The 21,351-nt window shown below is 41.1% G+C and overlaps 3 protein-coding genes across 4 annotated transcripts; 2 read left to right on the plus strand and 1 right to left on the minus strand.

Moving 5' to 3' along the window:
- Window positions 1-65: 65 nt before the first annotated feature.
- On the plus strand, window positions 66-2,611 carry tpgs2 (tubulin polyglutamylase complex subunit 2). 2 transcript variants are annotated; one of them, XM_025007355.2, is made up of 7 exons: window positions 66-267; window positions 382-461; window positions 554-641; window positions 743-883; window positions 1,055-1,168; window positions 1,278-1,441; window positions 1,777-2,611. In XM_025007355.2, the coding sequence occupies exons 1-7, from the start codon at window positions 192-194 to the stop codon at window positions 1,996-1,998; spliced, it is 885 nt and encodes a 294-aa protein (XP_024863123.1). In that variant the 5' UTR covers window positions 66-191; the 3' UTR covers window positions 1,999-2,611. The 2 variants fall into 2 exon arrangements, with proteins under 2 accessions (XP_024863123.1, XP_017278426.1); XM_017422937.3 differs by having other exon boundaries at window positions 1,780-2,611.
- A 150-nt stretch (window positions 2,612-2,761) lies between these two features.
- aqp7 (aquaporin 7) lies at window positions 2,762-7,361 on the minus strand. Its single transcript, XM_017422935.3, has 6 exons — window positions 6,978-7,361; window positions 5,475-5,601; window positions 5,243-5,380; window positions 5,016-5,134; window positions 3,689-3,906; window positions 2,762-3,596 (listed from the first exon to the last, which is right to left on the minus strand). Exons 1-6 carry the CDS (start codon window positions 7,191-7,193, stop codon window positions 3,398-3,400), a joined length of 1,017 nt encoding a protein of 338 aa, XP_017278424.1. The 5' UTR covers window positions 7,194-7,361; the 3' UTR covers window positions 2,762-3,397.
- A 2,415-nt stretch (window positions 7,362-9,776) lies between these two features.
- Window positions 9,777-20,401, plus strand: zgc:64106 (uncharacterized protein LOC393348 homolog). The gene is made up of 6 exons (XM_017422764.3): window positions 9,777-9,963; window positions 12,960-13,199; window positions 15,163-15,252; window positions 15,401-15,589; window positions 17,654-17,763; window positions 20,137-20,401. Exons 1-6 carry the CDS (start codon window positions 9,807-9,809, stop codon window positions 20,314-20,316), a joined length of 966 nt encoding a protein of 321 aa, XP_017278253.1. The 5' UTR covers window positions 9,777-9,806; the 3' UTR covers window positions 20,317-20,401.
- The last annotated feature ends 950 nt before the right edge of the window (window positions 20,402-21,351 follow it).

Here is a 21,351-nt window from a genome sequence, read left to right on the forward strand (position 1 = left end):
TGAGGGCTACACAAACCCCTCTTTCTATTGGCTGAAAAATATGTCCTTCTGGTTTCCAAACTGCACTCGTCGCTTCCTGTCCTGTGCGGTTGTCAGCTGAGCTAAAAGGGAACAACGTGAAGGATGCCGTGCAGGTGTTAGAAGAGGATGCTTTCACTGTTTCGCTCAAACATTTGGTCGCAGAAATCAAAATGGAGGAGGCAAAAGAGAACTTACTGTTCAAAGGTTTTGCTGAGAGGCTAACGCTCGGCATTACTCAGATACTCGGTTTGTATCGGTGCTGTTTGCGTTGACATTAGCCATTTTAGGTTAGCTTACAAGAAAAGAGTGTATGCAGTCAAATCGTAAAAAAAAAAAACTAACTTGTCCTTGTTGGTGCAGAGAACATGCCAGGAGTGGTGGATGTGCGTTTTGTAGAGAGGGAGCCAGCAGAGAAGAGGAGCCTGCTGTCATGGGAACAGGTGAAATAAAATTAAAACCTCAGTTTGTGAGATTTTTTTTTTCATGTTTACATTGGTTATATGTAGATGAGTTTGTTTGATTTGTCTCCCAGAAAAACACATGCATTTTACCAGAAGACCTGCGAGACTTTTACCTCACAACTGATGGATTTACATTAACCTGGAGTGTTAAATTAGACAGTAGGTGCCCTCTCATATTGTGTATGATTCCCCACCAAAACTCCCATTTAGCTCATCTTCAGGCTCAGTCTTTCCTGTGTGCTTCTGTGTTTGTGTACCAGATGAGTGTGTGCCCTTAGGCTGCATGATGATCAACAGTGTGGGCAGGTTGAGCCCTCTGCTTCAGCCCGTGTCGCTTTTCTCCCTCCCGAATGCCCCCTCACTGGCTGACCTGGACTGGGAGGAGAGCGGCAAAGAAAGTGGTAATCATCCACCTGTCACATCCTCGCGTGGGTTTAACTCTACAATTACAACGTGCCACTTTCAGTTATGTCTGCTTTGCGTGTGCTTACTTGTGCAGAAAAGGGGCTAATGAACGAGCAATTGGTTGGAAAGTAAATATTTGTCGGGGATTCATTAGTGTTTTCTGTCAGGGCTGGAGCGTGCGGCGGCTGCGCCTCATTTTGACGCCCGGAGCCGCCTCTTCGAGCTGGATTCTTGTGGCGGGAATGGGAAAGTGTGTCTTGTTTACAAAAACTGCACTCCAGGTGCTTCATTTATGTTCACACACTCTACGTCACGAAAGCATGCACGCATTTTCTGTTTATGTTACATTCAATGGCTGCATCATGCATGGTGGTTGTATGTGTTTGACAGGTGTGGTAGCCCAGCAAAGCGAGATCTGGTTCCTGGACCGCTCGCTGTGCTGGCATTTTCTGACGGCGACCTTTACCGCCTACTACCGACTGATGATAACACACTTCGGTCTGCCTGAGTGGCAGTATGCCTACACTCCGTACGGTCCAAGCCCCCAGGCTAAGGTAGGAAACGACTGTGTCATCGGTCTTTAAAGGCTTGTCTGTGATCTTTAGCTCTTATATTAACAACCCTTGAAGTCTTTGCAAGTACAGTGTATAAAATGGACTTTAATTGGTATGTTTACTGTACAAGATACTGCAGTTTTAGCTCATTTAACATTTTTTTAAAAGTTCAAACTTAAAATCACAAATAGATGCTGTTTTAGCACAAAAATAATCTCAAAACTTGAGTACAGGAAGTTGTATGCTTTTCAGACTTTCTCTTGCCTCATATTTTAGTTGCACATTTGGATACACGTCATTTTAAACGATCTGTGTCCCGTTTTTTTTTTTCCCAGCAGCAGTGGGCATCCCTCTACCAGCCCCTGATCTTCAGCAATGAGCTCAGCCAGGCAGATGCTGCTGGGGACCACTTTCTGAACAAGCTGGATCCCACCAAGGCGTTCAAAGGCAAAGCCAAAGTGCCACCCCCCCAGAAGAAGCCGTCGGCCCAGGGCAGCTCGGGGGCCGCCGCCAAGGGCCAAGGCACAACCGGACGGCTCAGTGGAGCAAAGCGGTGAAAGAGTTCCCACTCAAGACCAAATGGAAATTTCACACAGACTTGCTGTCTGAACTGCATGGGTTAAAAACACAAAACAGATCATCTGTTGTTTATTGGCTGGACTTATCATCTCAGCTCTGTGCAACACGAGAACAGACAACGTTAAATGTCTAAGGATATACCCCAGGTTCTTTAGTGTTATGGCTCAGTTTATGTTGAAAGTTGATGCAAGTGATGCAGAACTTTAACAGATGTAAAAATCTAAAAGAAAACTGATTACGCCTGACCTCATTTTAGCTGTCCTCCTCTAACCTGCAGTTAGTTGATTAAAAAATACCTGACCAGGCTGTCCATACTTTTAGAAAGACATCCTTACTATACGTGTATCTAACTCACTTTTCATTGTTAAGCATTAGTAATCAAGAAACTAGTCTATTTGACATCCAGTTGTATCAAAAACCAATTAGTACCTGTGAACTCATTGAAGACGGCGCTCATCTGCAACGTCTTTGCTGTTACAAAGACGCAAGCAGCTTGTAAGTGCATTCATAATAACTGGCCTTGATTTGCTGCTAAATACTAAATAACAGTAAAAAAAAAGGTAATGCACACCAAGCCTCAGAAAAACCTATTGACCACCTGACACAACCTGCTGTATTAACCACACAAATGTTTTTAAGCATGTCTAGCTGTACTCTAAATGATAACATAATACTGTAATAATTCAGTGGTGATGAACTAATGTAAACTACCACGTTTTATTCATCTTTTTCCATTTCCTGCTCGCGATGTCAGAAGCCAAACATCAAGATTTTGATTAGAAATAAGATGTGTGGAGGTTTTTGTCCGCAGGCTGCTGTTGACAGGGTTGGAGGAAATGCGCTGCCACTCCTTCCTGCTGTGAGGAGCACACCTCCTCCTGCTTTTGTTTTACTTTCAGAAGGATCCATGCACCGTGGGGGGTTGTTTACCACTCTTTACATTCCCGGAAATCTCAAGGATCCCGAAGGTCCCCCGGCTTTGTAAAGCGCTATGTGATATGTTGATGGTGTATATTTTATTTATAATGCTTTCCAAGGTCACCTCAGCTGCTTCTCTCTGAATAAAATAAACACAACATATAAAACAGCGTTTGTGGTTTTGTTCTTCTTTTGTTTTTTCTTTCTTTTACAAAAATGACTTACCCTCATTTAAACCCTTTTTCCCCAAAAATATCTTAGAACTGACAAGGATAATTAAGGACAAAAAAGCTCAGATCTATCTTTAGCACAGTTTCATTGTGAATAATTTATGAGTTAAAAATCTTAGAATTTTTGAAAAAAAGTGCTTCTGTCCCCATTTAAGCAGTTGGTTCAGGTCCTTTTAACCCTTCTTCGTGTTTGAGCAGCGTACAGATGTTCACACAGCTGTACAAGCACCTATACAGTTGTGTTTGTTTGAGGTTTCGCACAGACATCGGCACAGTTGTTTTCCTCTTTCTTCAGAGGGATCGATTCCTCCTCCAGCCCGGAGCGGAGTGGGTGGTGCAGCTCCACAAACGCCTCGTACACCCCTGCTCCCAGCACTCCTCCGATGGGGGGCGCCACCAGAGGTACCCACCACCACCCGTTTCCAGACCTACACAGATAGAAACCTCAACATGTCAGACTGAAACGAAGCTCTGAGGTCAAATAAAATCCCCCCTCCCTTTTTTTTAAATATTTTTTTACCTGAACACGTCCACTCCCCAGCCTGCTATGGCCGTGAAGACCCTGGGTGCGATGTCTCTGGTGGGGTTGATGGCGTAGCCGCTGTTGCTGCCCAGAGATAGGCCGATGAGAACCACCACCAGGCCCACTGTGAGAGGCTCCCCGCCCCTGGCAGCTGGTTTATTCCTCTGGTCGGACAGAGCCATCAGGCACAGAAGCAGCATGGCCGTGCCAAACACCTGGAGCAAACGGCAATAAATATCCACAAAGGTTTCGACACTGTCAAATTTCATTTTTAGCGCAAATTAGTCATATGTAGTGCATACATTTTAAATATTAAAATGAGCACAGATACTGAATCTGAGGATTTTATGGTAAATCTTTGCCCTTGTTTGGCAGGAGGACGTTTAAAGAAAAAAAAAAAGTTTAAAAAAAAATTTGATCTTGTGATCTCTGACATCACAGCAGTTGTTTGTTCCACTTTTGCTCAGAGAGGGATATTTCTGTGTCTAACCTGCATGTGTGAATGCAGATATACCCTGTACTTTTTCTGTACTTGTGTGGTTCCCACTTCAGGATTGTGTCTGTTTTTAGCAGCTCTGGGAAGCGAGAAGTGACTGTCACTCCGCTAGTTTGCGTTGTCACTTTCATACAGCAATTTATTTGAATTCTCTGATTTTGGTCAAATCTAGATTTGATCGGTTACAGAGTGCCATGTTGACTCCAGAAGGTCGTGATTTTGGGATGTTTATGTTTGTTTTATAGGTCGACTTCATTTCTGTTATTAATCTGCTTATTACCTCACCTGCGCTGACTCAGTAACCATCCCTCCCCGTCTGTTTATAACCCCGGTTCTGACTCATACCGCTCGTTTTCCCGTGCTCCTGGTCATGGGTTCTCTGGGTATTTCTTACGTTTCCTCGTGAGCACCCTAGATTTTTTGTTATCAGTCATTTACTGACTTGTCAAAACTTTTAGTTTCCTCTTTTTGAGCCTGCCCTCAACCTCCTCTCACTAAGATACCGTTTATGTTCTCAGTGTGTTATTGAGGAGAAAAAGAAGTTGACTGGCAGTCGTGTTATTGATCTGTCAGATGCTCAAGTAGCTGTAAACTGATTCATATCCTCTTTTTCTTCCTGTCTTTGTGTTTACTGTTTGGTGCATGTTTCATCAGTTACAAAATTAGGAAAACTCTTTCTCAGTTTAATCATTTTGGAAGGTTTTCTTTTTCTTATTTTTTTTCAATTGAAGTTTAAATTATTAGCAAAGTATTGCATTCTTTGTCCATTTTTCATTTTCCCAACTGTAAAAGGCAAGATCAAGAAAGGGTTTAGTCCATAATGTCTACCTGGTCAACAAATCCACCCATCAGGGAGAGGTATGGGGCAGGATAGGTGGCAAAGATGCCAGCTGTGGCGTTTGGCCCAGTTACAGTCAGGTTTCCTCCACAGTAATCATAAATGGCCTCTGCAAAGCAAACACGTTAGCCACGTTGTTCATTTTTCGTCTATAAAAAACCACTGATGAAAATACATTGCAGAGTCTATTTTAACATGTACAGGAGTGTGTCCTCACCATAATAGACTGCATAAATTGTGACTGCTGCGAGAAAGGACGCGAGCAGCTGCGCAGAAATGTACAGGGGTAGCCTCTTCCACGCGAGGCGGCCAAAAACACACATTGTGAAAGACACTGCTCCGTTCATATGAGCTCCTGGGGTGGAAATTTAAAAAAAAAAGCAGGTGAAATGTGTTATCTGTACAAGGAAAGCGAAGGCCTTTAAATGACCTGCGAGGGTCTGATATACCTGAGACGTTTCCTCCCACATGAACCCCCATAGCAACAGCCAGGCCGAAGCCGATGTTGATGCTGAGGAAGTGCCCGAAGGCCCCCTGTCCGGTCACCACCTGGGCCACGCAGCCCAGCCCCAGTGCCTGCGCAGAGACAGAGCCCAGAAACACAGTCCAGTCACTGATTCAGCATTCATACTGTCCTTTACGAGGTTTTGTTTTCCATACGTTTTGTTGACGTGTCACTGCTTCTGCATACATGTTGCTGTTTTAGTCATTCATATATCAAAACACTCAGCTCATTCAGGGAATTTGTGCTATGACCTTTTTGGTTTTGTAACTTTCATACTTTTCAAAATTATTTAACTTTATTTACAAACATTTCCCCATTAAAATGTATTGATATCTTCTCAGTTTTGTCAAAGACATTGTTCTCTGTAAAATGTCCTTCAGCATACATTTTCTGTTTTTGTCTTCTTGTGCTACTTTTAGCTTTTAGTTACCATTCTTCTACTTTTAGCTACCATTCTTCTACTTTTAGCTGTTATTCTTCTTCTTTTAGCTAAGCTTTTGATTCTTTTAGGTTTTAGCTAGACTTTTAAAACTATTAGCTATCCTTTTAATACTTCTAGTTTTTAGCATTCTGATACTTTTGCCTAGCCTTTTGACTTTTAGCTCTTAGCTAGCCTTTTGAATTTTTTTTTATCTTAAATAGCCTTTTGATACTTTTAGCCTTTAGCTAGTGTTTTGATCCCTGTAGCTTTAATGACTCTGTTTCAGTTTCTGTAGCAAATTTCAGCCAAATGTTTCAGCGCTCAGCATAAACATTTTTTCTAGATAATGCAACTTCTCTCGTTTTATAGTCATCATGTTCCCAATAATAAAGATGGGTATTCGATTAGCAGACTTGGATGTTTTAAATCACTGAAAATATGTTTGGCACAAGGCCAAGAGTGTAAGTAAAAACAAACAAAAAGGTTTGTGGTTTTTGCTTGAGGAAAGAGAAAGAGCTGACACTGAGGGAAAAACCTGCAGGAAACAGGAAGAAGTGTTCAACATGAACTCTGAGCAGCTGTCTGCGCTGGTGTCCTCACACTCAGCTGAGTGGCATTTCCAGCTTCTCTGCACTGTGCAGGCAGCCGTATTTCTTCCAGTCTTCCCAATATTGGCTTATTGTAACAGCTGACAGATAACGCAGGCTTTCAACAGCCCCCCCACTCCATGCCGCCCACTGTCTGACCATTGCTCTTGTAACATCAGATTTCCTGGTTCTCCCCCCTGGCCCCCACCAATCACCGTGCACTCCCCACTCATGTGACTGCACAAACTGGTTGTTTGTGTGAGCTTGAGGATTGGGTCAGGTCATCAGCGTAAAGAGCGTGACATTAATTATTGATAACACGTGAATGAGGACAGCATGTTAAGACGGAACAGTTCAAGTCAGACAGCTGGATGTCAGACGTCTTCTGTCAGTCTGAATTCTCATGTTCTAACAAGCAAAAGCAAATATGGGTTCTTACCATCATCACATACGTGCAGAGGAATTCAGCAAGTCCAACACGTGAAGCTTCACTCTTCAGCCAAGCTCTGAGTCGGGTTACATCCACCCTCCTCTGCTGAAAGGCCCCGTGTTCCTTCATCTCTCCTTCCTCTTCCTTTGTTTTGACAAAAGCTGTGTTTTTTGACTGAGCAAGAAACAAAGACTCCTCAAGTTCAGACTCTCTCGATGAATTCATGACGCGCTTTCCATGGCAAACAGCATTCCAAAAGCAAGACCATTTGTCTCTAAGTTTCCCTCCTCTTTATATCTCACTGTCTGTGTGTGTGTGTGTGTGTGTGTGTGTGTTTGCAGATGTTTGTGTCAGTCTCTTTTCCTCTGTTACACATACTCATTGAGATTTGTCCACGATTTATAGCTTTGATTCAACTCCACCTTCTGCTCCAAAGCCACCGTCAGATCCTCTAGCAGCTTTGACCAATGAGGGATTTCTTCTTCTTTTTTTTTCTTTTTTTTTTTTACAAAATGCCCCTGCTGTGTTCAGCATGTCTTTAAAGGGGACTCCTTACAGCAGAAACACAGTGACTGAAATTTATCAAAAGCATTTTTAGTAACATTAAGACCCTGTTTTGCATTTTTTTTCCCCCCACCCGAAGTCCATTGTTTCTCTATAAGCTTCTAGAGGCGAGTGGAAAAACACAGCAGAAAGTATCGATTAAAAGGACAGCTTCAAAGTTTCACACTGTCTGAACTTTACATTGGAAAATTCAAAGTCCACACAAGCTTTCCCAATCTAAACAGGCTGAAAAAGCAAATTACAAAAAGAGTTTTGTTTTTTTTTTAACTGAGAGCAACATCCAAGGAAATGCCAGCAGCTGTTAATCGCATTCCCATTATCGCTCAGCTCTGATTTAGTTTGTTACACTCTTGTTAACAAGGCATTCTTCAGTCCAGTGTCATGGTTTTACAAACACTGATTTTAGCTGCTCTGGTAACTAGTCCTCTGCTGACCCCTAGTGGCGGAAGATTGAAACTCGTACTAAAAGCTCCAGAGCTTTTTTTTGAAAATGGCCCAATTTAGGACAAAATGGCACATTAAAGTTTACTGTAATTGGGTGTGATCAAACAAATCAGACGTGGCTTTTTTTTTCAGTTCTTCTTGTAAAGCGGCAGCAGTATTATTTAGAGAAATATCACAAAGGAAATGAGATGTGAAAGCCCAAGATAACAAAATAATGAGGATCCCAATGTGCGTACGTAAAAGTAATTAAAAGCCTACCGTTCCTTGAAGGAATGTATATCCCCTGCCTTTTATGCCAGAGTTTCGAAGCAAAGATCTCGTGCAATAAGCAGCTCTTGATATATCTGTCGTGAATGAGTGTCAGCGACAACTACACCAGATTTTACTGCAGCGTTACTAAAACTGACTGGGTTACAGCCATGTTTATGTTTTGTAAGGTCAGTGGGCTGTGGCGGTCATCTTGAATTGGATTGGCACTGAAAATCAATCAGCTGTGGAGAAACATTCAGTGATTATTTCCTAAAAGTTTAATTAAAATCCATCTTGTTGTTTATGAGATATTTTGCTAACAGTGTTGATTCCAAATCGTTAATGGCAAAACTTTAAACTAAGATCCTGTGCAGTTTGTTAGGGCTCAAAATCCATGTTTGAGATACGTCTCGGCTAGAACCGCACCAAGTTTTAGCTCAATATTTGAAATATTGACTGAGTTATAGCCATTCATGTGTGTGTTTTATAGTCAGTTGTCTGTGGCAGCCATCTTGAATCAGTTTGAGTCAGAAGTCGATGTACATCCAGTGATTACTGTCTGTAAATGTCATTAAAATTCATCCAGTGGTTCATGAGCTACCGTATTTTAAACACTCAAATTAGTAAGGCTCACCTTTGTAAAGTGAAAGTAGTTTGGGGAACGGCCCTCTTAAATTTCTCCCTTTATTACTATTCCTGTGCATTCCGCACTATTACAATCATACTTTTACACATCCCATCTGGATCGAAATGGAAAGGGAAGAAAGTATTCCTCATGAGATTGGTGCTCTTATTTGATCACTGATAAAAATGGATAATTCAACATATAATAACAACATTATCCACAGCATTGTACTCATTTGGAAACATATAAAATCTTAGTTTGAAATTGAGTTCATATCCACACCGCTACCAATAGCAAGGAATCCCTCATTTGTCTCCTCTACTTTAGATTCAAGGGATAAATTTTGGTGTCCGGCCCACTGGAGTCCTGTTGGTAGACGGGAAGTTTTCCTCCTTCACTCAGCTTCAGATCAAACATGGTCTCCACAAACCCAACCTCTTTAGATTCCTGCAGATTAGGATGTGTGCACACTGTAGAAAACATAAAACCAGCTGAGTTTGATGAACTCTTCATGGAAGGACACGTGGGTTAGACTGGGAGCAGGAGCTGGGTATGGAGATAGATGATGAGCTTTGGGACGATGCTTGAAAGAAAATATAAGTGCATATCCGACTCTAGGCTTGGGGTGAGAAGATATAAGTCCTGGGAGGAAAGAGGGGGTGGGATAGGGGACTGTTTCTTTCTATCTCTTATCTGAAAAAATTAGAACAAAGTTGTAATATTGGATGCTTCCTTTTTTTCTTTCTCTATGATCAATTCCTTAATAAAAGATGCCAAATGGTCGAGGAAACAGAGCTTCAGCACGTTCAGCCCCTGCCTCCCTCCTCACCAGATGGCAGCAGCAGCCTGTTTGCAGCTGATAAAGATCCAGACACTCCTACTTGTAGGACAGCCCTAACGCCTTGCTGGGACTACTATAAAAGTAGCCCCTGGCTCCCGTCCTTCTCTCCAGAAACATGTCCTTCCTGGACATCTTCAGCCACCCTGTGTGGGTCATCTCCACGGTGGTGCTGGCTCTGGTTGTGCGCCTGCAGCGCAGAGCCCAATGGGATCCACAGTCCTGCTCCGTGTGCCTCACAGGGAAGACCGCTGTGGTGACAGGGGCCAACACAGGTGGGTTAGGTCGGACAAAGGTCATTACTGCTTTGATTGTCTGAGTGGCACTTGGAGTGTTTTTAGCGTTTTAGTGTTTGGAGGAGTTTCATGTGAAGTTTTAAAGAAACACAGATAAACCTTAAAAAGCAGAAATGCATAGGATTGAAATATATTTATAGAATAAGCTGCTTTCATATGTGTGCTTTGATTTTTTGCACTGTTTAACCACGAATGGATATATAAGGTGGACTTCACATTTAGTTCTAAGTCTATATGTGAACAAGTAGCGGGTAAATTTGTCAAACAAATGTCTGAAATGTTCTGGAAATGTTTAGGCGCAGCTCCTCTCAGGGACAGCTTTTGAATAAAATCTTTTTCTTGCCTTTCCATAGAGTAAAGCCAAAATAAGTTTTGAATAAGTTTTGCTTGAATAAATGCAAAGTATGAGGGAGGAAACTGGCGCAACCGGTAAAACCACATTAGTCAGAATTCAGTTTCAGAGAGGAGCAGCTGTAGTCTGGATTTTACTCATTCATTCAGAGAAATATGTAATTCTTAAAAGAATAGTAGCTATGATTTCAATGCTGACTTAAAAGGCAAGTGATAAAAAAATTTGGTTGAAAGATGAATTATGCCTCTGAAGAAGCGAGGCTCCAGCAAATAGTATACACTGATACTTGTTTTTTTGTTTGTTGTTTTTTTTAAAAGAAAGCTAGTGAGAAATAAGCTGATTTTCCCAAGTATTAGAAATTAGTCATGTTTGTGTAACAGACATGCTTTTAGATACTGTGTCACTGTGCTTCTGTGGTCACTGACCTTTAGTTGGCGTGATAAATAAAGCATTGAGGTTATCTTCTCTTAAACTCAATCCTTGCGTCAAAATCTAGCTCCGGTTTAAAATGCAACATCAAGATCTCCTTTATTTTAGCTCATAATGCACTAAGAGGTCGGACGTCTTCGCTAAAATGATTTATTTCTGCACAGTGTCAGCCTGAGCTCAGCTGTAATCTAAGAAGGCGGTCTGCTTCATGCTCCGTGTCTGATAAGCAGCCGGAGACAAATAGGTGGACATTAAAGACATCACAGGAAGATCGCAGCTCAGGCTCTTCTGTTAATATTTACAGGAGATGAGAATGAGCTTGCCTGACAGCAAAAGTACTTGTCAAGTGCTCTTCCCCCCCCTCCCTTTCAATCAAAACGATCCCTGTCTTTTGTTCATGCTTTGCGGTTTTGTTCCCTTTGAACCCACTGAATAATTATCTCTGGTTAATTTGATCCTCTACAAAGAAATGTTGGAAAACCTGTTTATGGAAACTGGATTCTTGTCATTTTGGTTGAATGTACTTCTCAACAATGTAATTTCTAGTTTACGTCATTGTAAAATACCCTTTGGCTTTCAGCATCCCAGATTTACTCAGATCTTTTAATTTCCCAGCACTGCTGTACAGCCTGTATGGTACGCATTATGAAGCAAGCTAGAAAAAAAATATATCTGAAGTGTCTTAAAATAGACTAAATCAACATAATGTGAAGAGGCATTGATATTTATTTGTAAGTTTGGGGAGTTAATTGCCAACATGTAGCAATGTACCATCTTGGTGAATAAATGAAAAAGAAAGTTGTTGTTTTTTTTTTTTCCAATTTGGAAATAATTTATTTAATAAACATGGAAAATATATAATAGCTTCAACAGATTTGCCATCATTGGTGGTGTTGCCGCTGTTGTGGAATAAATAATGATCAAATAGTGAGATGACTGTTTCAAAGAATCAGAGAAAGATCGATGTTTGTCTTTTAAGAGAGTTTTAATCCGAAGGCAGTAAAGTGTTCAGAGACTCCACTCATTGAACTTAATCAGGAGAAGAGCCCCGAGTGAAATGTAATGTACACTTTTATAGAGAGGTTTCATTACATCATATGATTATACACTCTCCGGCCACTTTATTAGGTACACTTTGCCGGTACCAGGTTGGACCTCCTTTTGCTTTCAGAACTGCTGTCATGGTCTGAGGTGAAGACAAAGGAGACGAACCCAGAACGCAGACTCATTTTAACAAAAAGAAACTAATTTCTTAAACTAAGGAATATCCAAAACAAAGAGCTGACGAGGCAGCAAAAACTAGACATAACAAAATCCAAAAAAACACGGAGGAGCAAACAGGAGGCAAGACATGAAGCAACAAAAGGTGACAAGGAAGTGACAAGTGACAATGAACCAGCAGAGAGATGGAGAATGTGACCGGGTTCTAAACACAGAGGGTAACAAATCGGGACAATCATTGCATTTTAACAACTTTCTATTATGTATTCAGCAGAATAACTGCTTAATCTGTCCAAAAAAAACGTGGTTTACTCATTGGTGGGACGGAAAAGGGACAAGAACTTATTTCTTCAAACTTTCTCTGTGGCGCATTGTGGCAAAGCTGTTTCCTTTGAGAAAGGCTGCCCAAAGGTCATGTGGCGAACCGAAATGCTGTTAATGGTTACTTGTGGTCTCCTCTCTCTCTCTTTTGGTAAAGCACTGCATTATTAAAAGGGAAGCATTGTGGAGATATGACGGGCAAAAAGAAAAAATGGGTTTGTTGCCTGAGAGCAGCATGGCGCCACTTCTTCATGCATCATCGTGTGATAAATGAGTCAAATCTGCTGTGTGCTCTTAAATGAAAATATGTGCTCTTTTTGTTTATTCTACAAATGATGGTAAATCATTTATGGGGCTGTAATTAAAATTCACCAGGATAACATCAGATGATTGTCCACAGGGCAACGTCAAAAGAAGCGGTGTTTATTTATCCAGTGTGCAGCTGAACATGGACGCTTTAGCCCGCATTTTACATGCCATAAGCCCTGGCAGAGTGTTATCAAGTTTTAGCCAAGCACAAACAGTTTTAGGAGAAACTTTTAAAAACTTCATTATAAAACTGAGAGGTTTTCCTTATTTCAGATTGTGCTTTGACCATTTTATTTGTCAATGATGAATTAAAAAAACGTTTGGTTCTCCCCCTCTCCAACAGGAATCGGGAAGTTCATTGCCCTGGACTTTGCACGCCGCGGGGCCCGTGTAATCCTGGCCTGTCGAAGCGAGGCCCGGGGCACAGCGGCTCTAAATGAAATCAGGCAGATTTCAGGAAACGCAGATGTCCATCTGCGTCTGGTGGATGTCTCCTCCATGGACTCCGTCAGGGAATTTGCAAAGAGGATTCTTGAGGAGGAGAAAGCTCTCCACATCCTCGTAAATAATGCTGCAGTGTCAGGTCAGCGTCATGCCTCCACAGCAGGGCAGACAAGGAATCTGATTTAAAGCTGCAAATGTACTCTTTTGGTTTTGTGGAAACCAGCTTTTTTTTTTTCCTTTAAACAGACACACTTCCATAAATAAAGGACTTGCATACCTTAAAGGAATGCATATCGCCAGGGCACATTTCATGCCAAAGTGTTCAACTAAGATTGTCTTACGATGAGAGAGAACAGAGTTATACCTGTTTGAGTCGAATCTTGTAAATGACATTATGTGCAATTTCATGTGAGTTAAAAATTTAGCTGAGAGGTAATCCGTTGTAAATATAAATTCAGTTTCACTAAAGTCCACCCAGAGGGTCATCAGATATTTTGCCAACACGAAAGCCGAAGGAAAACACACACATACATACAAAGACACAGTCCAAACCTTTTTTTACCCATTCACCTTTAGCGGTAGGCAATAATTGCCACAAACAGTGTTGGATTTTAGCAAACGCAGACTTGTCTCACAGTGGACTTTGTCCCAAAGCAACTGTGAACCAAAGATAGCGAGTTAAGCTCTGTTTAAATTAGATTTGTGTAGGTTTATTTTCTCTAGCTCAGTATGTCCCAACTTTCAGACATGTGGAAACAATAAGATGTAACCTTAACGTCAGCGTTATCCTGGTAATGAGGCGAGTACATCAGCTCATTTACAGATTTTAGAGCCATTTACAGATTTTAGAGCTTGCCAAGAGCACCGCAGAGAGCTGCAAAGTTGGCTCTCTGGCCTTTTTCATGAGATTTCAAACTTTGATTTTGTTCCAGAATATAAATACTATGTCAGTGTGAATAAATGACAAAAAACAGCTGTGTATGAGAGGTTTGAGGTTATGTAAGTACAAGAAATTCCTGTTGCCATATGATCTGACAAATGAACACCGATACAAGCGAATACATGGCAATCCTAGCCCAAAGTAGCACATGAAGACAAAAATAAAGCCAGTACCCCGAAGTGCATTTTAAAGAGAACAATGTTTTTCAAATAATTAGAGATGCCACTAAGAATTTCTTAAGGGAAGGATTTTGTTCATAAAGTTAAATATTGTGAAAAATATAAAAGTTACAGAAAAACCAAAAGTCATAGCCAGAATGTCCTGAATGAGCAGAACATTTTGTTATTTGACTTTTTAAAAAAGAGGCCACAGGCTGAACAGTCTGGTCTGTCATACTGAAGAAAGATGGTTTTCACGGACAAATGAAGTCATATGTGATTTGGCCACGATCAGGTTTGTTTTTGCTCAGAAGGCAGGCCAGTTATCTAGCTTAATGTTTACTTAAACCAAATGAAAGGGGGGACAGAACACACCATAAATGATGAGTTTTTTTTCCAAAGAAGGTTAAAAAACAGAAACAACTGGACTTCTGTTCTGCAGCTGGAGACGTTTCACTCCTCATCTGAGGAGCTTTGTCAGTTCAAAAAGCCAAGAGTGTGGAGTTTGAGCTTTTAAAGCTGAGATGTTATGTAAGCTAGATTCAGCTGCAAATTATGCTCACGCTCCTCACATCAGAGGCTCATTAGGGTCTGTGTTTGCCTGGCTCACACATGGGCCACTTTGTTCACATAAATAAAAGTGCTGATTAGAGTGAAAATGACTGGGTATCAGGTTTAATGCTCCATTGTGGATTTTTGAGGGCTGAAATCTGAGACCTCCACATCCTCCTCCGCTTTTTGAACTGATAAAGCTCCTCAGATGAGAAGGAAAACGTCTTCAGCTACAGAACAGAAGTCCAGTTGTTTTTGTTTTTATCTTTTTTTGGACTTACCGAGTCCTAAATGCCTTATAATCTACACCAGCACGTTGAGGTTTTCTGTTTCTAATGTTTAGAAAAAAAATCCAGTTTAACCCATAACTTGTGTTTGTATAAATGTAGAACAATAACCGATTGTTCTAGGTTCATTCATGAGCACCTTTTTATATTTAATAATGCTAACAGGTTTGCCCAAAGAAATCACCAAAGATGGGTTTGAGGCTTCTTTTGCCACCAACCATCTGGGACCATTTCTGCTCACCAACCTCCTGCTGGGTAAGACTGGGTGTCTTTTCTGTAAATGACTAAGCATCATGGATAAACAATTATGGTTCCTCAACTTCCTTTTATTGAAATAAGCTACTTAATTCATCTAATTTCATTTTGCTTTAATTTTTAATTTAATTTTTTTTTCTTTCTCCAGACCTGATGAAGCGGTCAGCTCCGGCCCGCATCGTCACCGTCAGCTCAGTCAACCACAAGAAGGGTCGGGTTGACTTCTCTCATTTTCATGGCGAGAACCTTGTTTATTACATGGATCAAGTGTACAACCACACTAAGCTGCACAACATCATCTGTACCAACGAGTTGGCGCGCAAGTTGCAGAACACAGGTGAGCTAAAACCAATCACTTCATCTGCAACCAAATAAGAAGCAGCAAGAACAGCTGGGCAACTTTGCTGTTTTGGGAAAAACAAGCCACCCTGCTGGAAAAAAAATTGATTTAACAACAATCCAGCATTGTTTTTGTAAGAAACGGTCAGAATTATGCTGTTTACGGTGTTGAAAAGGAGACTCCATATAATAATTGGTCATAGAACAGTGGACCTGTCAATAGCAAGGAAGACGGAGGCGAATGCAGAGCGCAGACTCGTCATTTAAAAAGAAACTGATTTATTAAAGTAAAATATAAACAAAATAAATGGCTGGCGTGGCAGCAAAAAACAAACAATAACAAAATCCAAGGGTTAAAGCAAGGCAAGCCATGGAACTTGGTACATGGTAAGAGCTGTAACAAAAGGAATAACCCAGTGAGGAATGATGAACAGAGACCGGCTTTAAAAGACAGAGGAAGAAATGATAATGGGTTGCAGCTGGGAACATGACAAGAGACAGGTGAGGTGAGCGTGGCAGGCGTGACCGGAAAATTACAAGAGAGGTGAAAGGTGAAAAAGGAAAACACAGAAACCCAAAAGACAACTAAACCAAAACAAGATGAACAAGAAACCACCAAACAAAGAACCAACACCCCAAAATACTGACATCCATGACAGGACCAGACCTGAAAAAGGCTTCTATCTGCATCACTTGGGTTTTTTTTATAAGGTTGTTTCTGGAGTACAGGATGTTAGGGTCAGTTTTGCAGATCTATCTATGCTTTTGGTAAAGCCAAAGCAAAATCTGTGCTTGCAGTGGAGCTTGCTCCTGGTGCAGGTTGGACTTCGCCAAGGCTGCTCTTTCTCTTCAATCCTGTTTATGGACAGGACCTCAAGAGGTAGTCATGGAGAGGAGGGTGTCTGGTTTGGAAACCTCAAGAACGTATCTTTGCATTTTGTGGATTATGTGGTTCTGTTGGGATCTTCGAGCCATGACCGTCAGAGCCTTGTAGCCGCCTTCGCTCTACCTTCAGGGTGCACTGGAGCGGTGTGCAGGTGAGTGTAAAGAGGCCAGAATTAAAGTCAGCTCCTCTAAGTCTTGTTCTCAATGGGACAAAGGTGGAGTGCTCTCTGTAGGCTGGGGGGTGACTTGCTGCATTAGGATCAGGGATGGCAAGAGGCAACGCTTTTGATTTACTGGTCCATCTAGGTTCTAGCTCTTATCTCTTACCTTTAGCCATGAGAGATGAATCATGAGGGAAAGAACAAGATCTAGTATACAAGCTGCTGATGAATGAGCTTGCTCCATAAGGGTGGCCGGGCTCAACGTTAGAGATAGGGTGAGGATCTCCATCATCTGGGGGAGCTCAGAGGGATGCTAATGCTCCTCCACATTAGTTCCTGAGGTGATTTGGGATTTGGGATGCCTTCTAAATGTCTCTCTTTGGAGGTTTTCCCACTAGGAGGAGACCCCGGGGCTGACCCAGAACTCACTGGAAAGATTATGTAACCTCTCTGGCCTGGAAATTCCTTGGGATATTCAGGAGGAGCTAAGGATTGTTGCAAGGGGGAATAACGTCTGGGTCTCATCATCTCAATCAGGAATAATTGGAAGGAAATGGATGGTTGGACGGACGGACTGACGGCAGATTCATAATGAAATTACCGGGAAGATTAAGAGAATGATCAGATTCTTCCTCCTGTGTAGTCAAAACTCAGAGCCTATATTACCCATAAAGCACCTCTCAAACACAGTGGACACTATCTGGGCCATGATATACACATCAGTTGTCAAGAATAGTCAATTATTTCATTCTTTTCATAATCAGCTCCAATCCAAGGTGCTAGAAAGTGCTCACAGTTGTTTGATCACACCATAAATAATACACACTGAATATTTTTCTCAGATAAGTAAACTAACACTGCAGCAAACTCTTTTATTGAATATTTTCACAGGAAAATAAACCCGATATTCCTAGACTTACAGCCGAGTAAATGACTTGTTACTTACTGTATATGTAATGCTCCAAACGTCTGTATGATGTATGTTTGTGTGTATTTCTCTGATTGTATCCCCATAGGCGTCACAGCCAACTCTGTCCATCCTGGTGTCGTCGTGACAGAAGTGATGAGACACTATCCATTCTGGATTCGTTATCCTTTCAACATTATCGGGTTTTTCTTTTTAAAAGTAAGTGTGCTGTTGTATTTCACCACACAGTCACAGTCGCAAGGTTTTTAAAATGTTAACTTAGTGCCTCTGTTTTTGTCCTGTTGAGAAATGTTAACTTTTCCCACCATTTTGACCATATTTAGATCAAAGTAAAACTATTCGCCCGTAAGCATGCAGAGAATGCATTACGTTTTTGTTCCTTCTCACATCAAAGCTCAGAACTCAAGGTTTACTTGACTTCAAGAGTAGGGAAGTAGCACATATCTTTAAAAAAATCAAGCTCAAGGTCAGCAGGCAGTAATCAAAGATAAAACAGAACTTTGACTGGCTGTAAAACAGACAGGCGGTGACTACACAGAGGAAAGTGGATGCAGATGAGCGGAAAACCAGCAAACATCAGTTGTTTGGGGAAACAATCTTCTCCGGATTGGAAATTTTCTAATTCAGTAAAACAATTCCACATTACTTCCGCGGAATTCTCAAAATGAAACGAAAAGGAGCTTCATTTGACCAGTCGTCATTTCTCTTAGCATGCCAAACGCTTGATTGTCTTTTGCGAAAGTCCCAAAAATTCCAAGTGGTGTTGCATAAGATACATTTTAATAGAAATGTTTGAAGTAACAGCTTTGGCTTTTGAAGCCAAAAAGTCAAACATGTGTTAAATCAGATGTGGCAGATGGAGAGAAAACAGTCAATGAAGAATGTATACAAAGGCAGAGACTCAGGACATTTCAATGACACTTTCAGGCAGCCGAACCTGAAGCTCAAAATGGAAACCAGAATTCTAAATCCAGTATTTTTATGGCTCACAGTGGTGAAGCGTCATAATATGCAGCATATGTTGAGCTCACAAGCAAGGACAGATGTTAAAAAAGGCTCTGTTGGTTCATAAAAAGCTTTACAGCTTGATTTTTGACTCTGTGAGGCTTTCAGCTGTGTATGGTTAAATCACTTTCCTGCTAAATGATGATATGATAATCACCATTAATTACAGTTTTAGAGACTGTCCAATGTGTCCTATTTAGATGATGAAAATCTACACTGAGAATCTGGACAGTAATTCAGAACTTATACAGCAGTGTATCGGCAATTAGGTCCTACGTAACAGTTGTGTTAAAATAGCACTGATTACTGAGGGTTTAAAGAGTAACAACAGGATGTAATTTTAAAACGAAACCACCTGGTTCTTATCAAGTCCTAAAATGAGATCAATTCAACCTCAGAAGCGAAGCGACATAACTTTTACTACCACACCGCATTTTAGCACAATATGTGTAAAAACTGACTGAGTTCCTTGTGGTGGCTGATATCAGTTAGCTGTGGCGGCCATCTTGAATTGGGCTGACTCCAGGTGTTAATGAGCTGTAGAGGTTCGAGCATCTATTACGTCCCGAGAAGTTCCCTAAGAGCCGTCAAGTGGCTCGAGAGATTTCTTCTCAAACAGACAGTGTTTACTCTAACAGTGTTGGGAATGACTCTCAGCCACTAAAACACCAGATTTTTAGATCAATATATGTCAAATTAATTAAGTTAAAGCCCTTTTTGTTGTGGCTAATATCAATTAGCTGTAGTGGCCATCTTAAATGGAGGTGACTCCAAAAGTTAACCAGTTATAGATATAGACCCAATAATTACTGGTTCATGAGATATTTTCCCAATGGTACAGATGCCCACACACACACACAAACACACACATGCAGATATCCCCCTTTTTTTCCCTCTCATTTTTGTTCAACTCAGTTTCTGCAAGGTGTCCAGGTCCCGAATCATCACTCTTCCACCACCATGCTCAACACTTGGTTTGAGGTGTTTGCACTGATCTGCTTAAGACCGAGACCAAAGAGCCCCACTTTGGTCTTGTCTGTTTTAAAGACACCGTTCCAGGAGTCTTTAAATTTGTTCTAAAGCAACTTTCCGAACCTGAAGCATGATTTTACAGAGAAAGGCCCCCTTCCAAACAAACCGTAGCTGTTTTGTCATTTTTAAACTATTCTGTCGTAAACTTTAACGCGCAAACTAAGATCTGCTGAGTCTGAAATGTACAGTAGCTCATGGCTTTTTGCCAATTCTATAAACATTGCTGAATCTAACTTCACTGACTTTACTATGACTTCATATTCTGTTTGTTTTTTACTCTGGATATGGCGTTTTTACACAACTGTGAGATATATTAGCTCCATTTCTCAACAGAGGAGGACATTTGATTGACATCACATGCTTTAAACTTCGTTTTTGCTCTGATGTTTGTCATTTCTGTTGGTAAAGGTGGGCCCAACAGTTGTCTGTCTGTCTGAGGCGCACATCAGGGTCCTTCCTGAGACCTGCACAGTGCATCCGGTCTAGAAAGGCATGTTTCTGTTGCTTTTGTTGACATCCTTGTCTCCCTCCTAGTCACCAGAAGAGGGTGCAGTCAGCCCGATCTACTGCGCCGTGGCAGAAGAACTTGAAGGAGTGACTGGGAAGTACTTTGACAGCGACTGCTCTCTGGTTCTTCCCGCCCCTTCAGCTCGAGACGCCGCCCTCGCCGTCAAGGACTTTGAGTTCTGTGAGAGGCTGACATCAAAGCTCTGAAACAACGGGAATGAAGATTTTTTTATTTGTAATCTACTGTGCTGTATTCTATTGTGCATTAAATGTATACAGATTTCCTAAAGTGTTACTGGATTCTCATCCCTTAGTGCATTACATATTTTTACAATAAGATTGTTTCTTAAAAGCTTTGTCCCAATTTTTTCTCCTTTGATTCAAACTACAACCTTAAAGCCAAAAAGTTGTGTAAAATGTAAATAAAAATAGAATGCAATGATTTGCAAATCTCATAAACCCATATTTTATTCGCAGTCAAACAGGGTAAATATCAAACATCAGAAGTTCAAACCAATAAATTGTAGGTAATAAGATCATTTTAAATTTTAGGTTAGAGGTATAAAAAGGAAACAGCTGGAGGAGCATTTTGCAGCTGAGTTAACTGACAACAGGTCAGTAAGAGGAGGCTATAAAAAGCATTGTTCCCCGACAGAAAGTTGGCACAAGGGTGCCAAGCTCTCTCTAGTCTAACACCCAAAAAGTTCTTTAGAATGTGACGCGTTTCTTCAAAATAAAGGTCTTGTATTCAGCAGTTATGTTTTATGACTTCACTGAACTTAAGAAGAATGCAAAACTGATATTCACAACAAAAAGAAAGTGATGGTCAAAGGACTGTGCTCCGCTTTCTACTGATGCCTCTCACGCTCTTATACTCGCGATTCGGCAGCCAATCAAAATGCGCATTTAAAACTCTGATTCCTGTTGCTTATCTTATCCTTTTAACTGGGTGACGAACTATAATTCAAAGAAATAGCTCAAATGACAAAACAACACGTTGCATTAATTTGTAAAGGAATTTGCAGAAATGGCTCCTACGGTTGGGAAGACTTTGAATATCTCCTCAGCTCCAGTTCATAATATCATCAAAGAATTTTAAGAATCTGGAGAAATCTCTGAGGTCAAAGGTCAAGGCTGAGAGTCAACACTAGATGCCTGTGCTCTCCAGGGGTTCGGGCAGCTCTGCATTAAAAACAGCCCTGAAATGCTGTCTTCTTCTCTGGACCAAAGCTTGTTTCAAAA

This window comes from Kryptolebias marmoratus, linkage group LG4 (genome assembly GCF_001649575.2).
Source record: "Kryptolebias marmoratus isolate JLee-2015 linkage group LG4, ASM164957v2, whole genome shotgun sequence".
In the NCBI taxonomy this organism is placed as follows: domain Eukaryota; kingdom Metazoa; phylum Chordata; class Actinopteri; order Cyprinodontiformes; family Rivulidae; genus Kryptolebias; species Kryptolebias marmoratus.